This window comes from Sinocyclocheilus grahami, unplaced genomic scaffold (genome assembly GCF_001515645.1).
Source record: "Sinocyclocheilus grahami isolate Dianchi unplaced genomic scaffold, SAMN03320097.WGS_v1.1 scaffold17599.1, whole genome shotgun sequence".
Lineage (NCBI taxonomy): Eukaryota > Metazoa > Chordata > Actinopteri > Cypriniformes > Cyprinidae > Sinocyclocheilus > Sinocyclocheilus grahami.
In genome coordinates, this window is record NW_015516691.1 from 1 (window position 1) to 4,342 (window position 4,342).

The 4,342-nt window shown below is 35.4% G+C and overlaps 1 protein-coding gene across 1 annotated transcript; it reads left to right on the forward strand.

Moving 5' to 3' along the window:
- Window positions 1–2,336: 2,336 nt before the first annotated feature.
- On the forward strand, window positions 2,337–4,213 carry LOC107579465 (cytochrome c oxidase subunit 5B, mitochondrial-like; the record flags this gene model as incomplete). Its single annotated transcript, XM_016265297.1, has 3 exons — window positions 2,337–2,512; window positions 3,906–3,976; window positions 4,051–4,213. Coding segments are annotated over exons 1-3 (331 nt in total), but the record flags the coding sequence as incomplete, so codon positions are not given.
- Between the last annotated feature and the right edge of the window lie 129 nt (window positions 4,214–4,342).

Consider the following 4,342-nt stretch of genomic DNA (forward strand, 5'->3'; position numbering starts at 1 on the left):
CAAATGAGCTGCTGCTCCCCGCCCCCTTTTCAAGAATAGAGCTGCTCCCTTACAGCTCGAACCTGCTAAAAACATCTGTTTTGGTTCTGATTATCATGTTTATCATGCTGAAATCATGCGTTTTAAACCAGATGAGTTTAAACTTCAGATATAAGGTTTTCTGAGTGCACACATCTGAAGCACACGCACAGAAAGCGGCTGTCACAGCATGAGTACTAAACTAAGTTCTCTTTCACACACAAGTTTACCTTAAAAACACACACGAGTTACAAAAACAGTGGGTTATGTCTGTGAAGGTAAACTGCTGGGAAATAAATCACATGTTTATTTTAGATCTGTGTGGCAGCAGCAATATACAGTAGCCTAAATAAATCAAATCCTCTGCTCTGTCGTCTCCTCTGAGGCTGGGACTCTAAACAGTGTTCTGTGCTCGTCTGTGCAGCCAAACACAGAACAGTTAGCGTGTTTTGCTCAAACTTTCTCCATGGCATTAGAGCTGCTACACCGCTGTCGCTTGCGAAAACACAATAATGGCACCATGGGTGGAAACTTACAGATTAAGGGGCGGAAATATTATAATGAGATCCCTTTGCAACGTCACTAGGGGAGCAAAATCGTTTTCTCAGACGCTTGCAGAAAAAGGCTTCCTAAAACAAAGTTACCGGGTTAATCTTTTTCACGTTTTCTTGGTTGGTAGATGCACCGGGGACCTGATTATAGCACTTAACACCTGGAAAAGTCAGATTTTCATGATATATAGGAATAAAAATAGCATTCAATTAATATACATATAAGCCAGGAGTGTCTTAAAAATATCACTTTTGTAGTCATCATTTTATGTATGTTCAGAAAAACATAGAAAAGTGTTTATCATATGAGCTCCATGTGCAATCAGCATTTTGAGGCGAATATGTGTGTTTGTGTAAATATGTCTGTTGTGCATTGTGCTTAATTGTCAGCCCATGGTGCATAAATAAAACAACCTACTGTGGAATAGGACACAAATGTATTAGCCATGATCTTTTTTACATAAATGGAACCAGTCCTAAAGAGATTGAAGGGAAAGCATCCTCTATTAAGATTCTACTGGATAAACTTCACATTTGTCAACATGACTGAAAGTTGTCATCTAGTAGAATGTTATTTTAAATAGTTTATTCAGTAGAATCTCATTTGATTCTTATTCAAGGGCGTAGAATTTAGTAAGGATGCTGACATGTCCCTAGCAATATTTCTGATCAAACTATTGAATATATGTGTGTGTAAGCACTAGTGTTGTTGTAATTTGGGCTGCATCTGAAGTAGGTCACACCATTGATATTAGCTGAGAAGTTAAAGAAGTAATCGGTGCGCTTTCAAGGACTCATATTTAATAGATGTGTGGAGTATAAGAACATATAAGAGCCGAAGTGTTTGAAACGCAGCTGAATGATAAAGTTTACCCTCTTTAACTCTGTTGCTCTGCTTCTCCCATCGACTGTCACTGTAGACTACTAACACAATCAGATACAGCAATCACTTCTTAAATATTTATTACAATATATACTGATAAATTGAAGATTGACTTCAATGGCATGAGATGAGTGGATGCTTTCAGCGGATTTCTATTGAACTGAACTGCAGCTCAAACTATTTCAGACAGAGTGGATTACGCTACAGACTGCATCATAATGCACAATATTTCCATCTAACATATTAATGGAGCATTTCACTCTTTATGACAGAACTACATTATTTATTTAAAGTCATTTTTATTCGTGTATTAATTTAGTTGTATTTATTAATTTTTAATTTTCTATTTAATCTCTTTAAATCTGTAGATTTTTCTTCTGACGGAACTAAAGGCATTTTTCACGAATCTATTATTTAACTTTATTTTTTATTTAATCCGTTTACATTTTATTTATATATAAAAAATTGTATTTTAATTGTATATATTATTTTTTTTAATTTTTATTTAATCTATTTGAATCTGTCGGTTTTCCTTCTGATGTGACTAAATGCAATTTTTAAATGCATTTATATTTATTTATTTAATTGTATTTTATTTTATCTGTTTAAATCTGCCGGTTTTCCTTGAGACGGAGCTAAAGGCATTTTTGCATTAATTTATTATTTATTTTATTTTTAATATTTTAGTTTCATCTGTTAAATCTGCCGGTTTTTCTTCGGACAGAACTAAAGTCGGAACAGATTTCACTTTTTAATTTTTATCTGTGTCACTTTTATTCTACAGTCCTCTCCAGTTACACACCTGTCCGCTCTTCCTCAACGGTGTGTTCGTTCATTGGTCAAAGTCCAGCGGAGCCGCTCTGTGATTGGTCAGTCCCATGTGTCAATCATTCTATTGGCTTTCACTGACTCCAGTTCACAGACAGTTGTGCGCGCACTGAAGACCTAGAGTTTGAAGTCAACATGGCAAGTAAAGTCCTCCTGAGGGCCTGTCGCCTGACTCTGAAGGGAAGACAACATATTATAATGAAAACAGCTCAGCGTGCGATGGCCGGTAAAGGTGAGAGACATACAGGGATTTCTAGAGAAACGAAGCAGCACGATAAACTACTGATATTATTCATGCACGTACAAAAATAAAGCAATATGCAGTCCTATTCGATATTTCTGAAAGAGTGACACATTAATGCTCTGACAACTGCTCGAAGAACACTTGAAAGTAGGGTTAAATAGGCTAGACATGACTTAAAGCGATAACGTGGAGGCTCGTATGATATATACGGAGCGCGTTTAATCAAGGTCACTTGTTCTTTAAGCTGTGGAGGCCGAGCTCTGGCCTTTCTTGGCACTAAACTCATGTTCGTGCGCCACTTACTGCGGCTCATGGACGGCGCCGCTTTATTTACCCGCAGTTTGGCGACACCTAGTGGACAAGTGGTGTCCTCGCACTCCAGACCAAGTGTAAACAAAACTATTTGCAGTAACACTTTTTACATTAGTAACATTAAGATTATTGTCTGTATAACTAATAATTAGTGAATGTACATGCAAGTATAAGTAATGAAGCTTAAACTAAAACCATTAGAAAATCGTCACTTGAAATAAAATACATAAACTTTTGCAACTTTTTTTGTAACAAAAAAAAGTATATATTTATTTTTTTTCATTTAGGTTAACTTGTACTGTACTAAAAAAAACTAAAATAAGAATTAGACCATACATACTCAATGAAAAAAACAAACAAAAAAAACACATTGACTACAACTTAAAAATTGAAATGAAAACAAAATCAAAATATTAATAAAATGTAATACATGTTTATATTGCACAATTAAGTTTTTTTTGTTCCCACCAAAGAATAAATATTATAAAATAATAACACTGATATACACAAATACTGATATACACTGTAAAAAATAGTTTTTGAAAAAAATGATAAAACAAAGATTATTGGAATACTTTTTTACAAATACAAAAATTCAGCTTCTTGCCATTTATTCGTAAATCATTGTGAAATTTACTTAAAATTTGTGCATGGGCTGTTAAGCATTATATTTTTTGTTTTTTTTTATTTAGAGTAAAAGATTACATTTAAATTATTTTTATAACACTTTTAAAAAACGTTATTAAAATAGAATATAAATGCATATGCATTTGCAGTATAAACTTTATTAATACAGTTATTTGTTTTTCTTAGAAGATTCTTCTTTGATCCCTTGAGGATAAATCTCAGATTATGATGTAATGCCATTATCATTTCAATGAGAATATTTGACTGGGGCATAATAGGTTATATTTAAATAAAAAATGTATATGAAATAGTTTACTGTATTCACAATTAAAAACAAAAAGATATTTTCTCTTATTTTTTGTCCTCCAGGGCTCTGGTTGCACCCGTCCACTTTTACTCAAGCATATCACTGTCTTACCATCGATCTGTTTTCTGGTTTCAGGCATTCCGACAGATGAAGAGCAGGCAGCGGGGCTGGAGAGACGCGTCCTGCAGGCCATGAAGAAAGGCCAGGTAACACACACAATGACCTTCTGTTTGACCAGTGTATAGTTTTCATTCTGAACCACCTATCATCTGTTATACAGGATCCATACAGCATATTCAAGCCAAAGGAATACACTGGAACCAGAGACGACCCTCATATCGTTCCCAGCATCAATAACAAACGACTGGTCGGCTGCCTCTGTAAGATACACACACGCGCACACACACACTCTCACATGTGCACGCACACACACACACACGCTTGCACACTCTCGCACGCGCACGCACACACACACACTCACGTATGCACACACTCACGCACACTCTCTCTCTCACACACACACTCTTTCTCTCACACACACTCTCTCTCACACACACACTCTCTCACACACA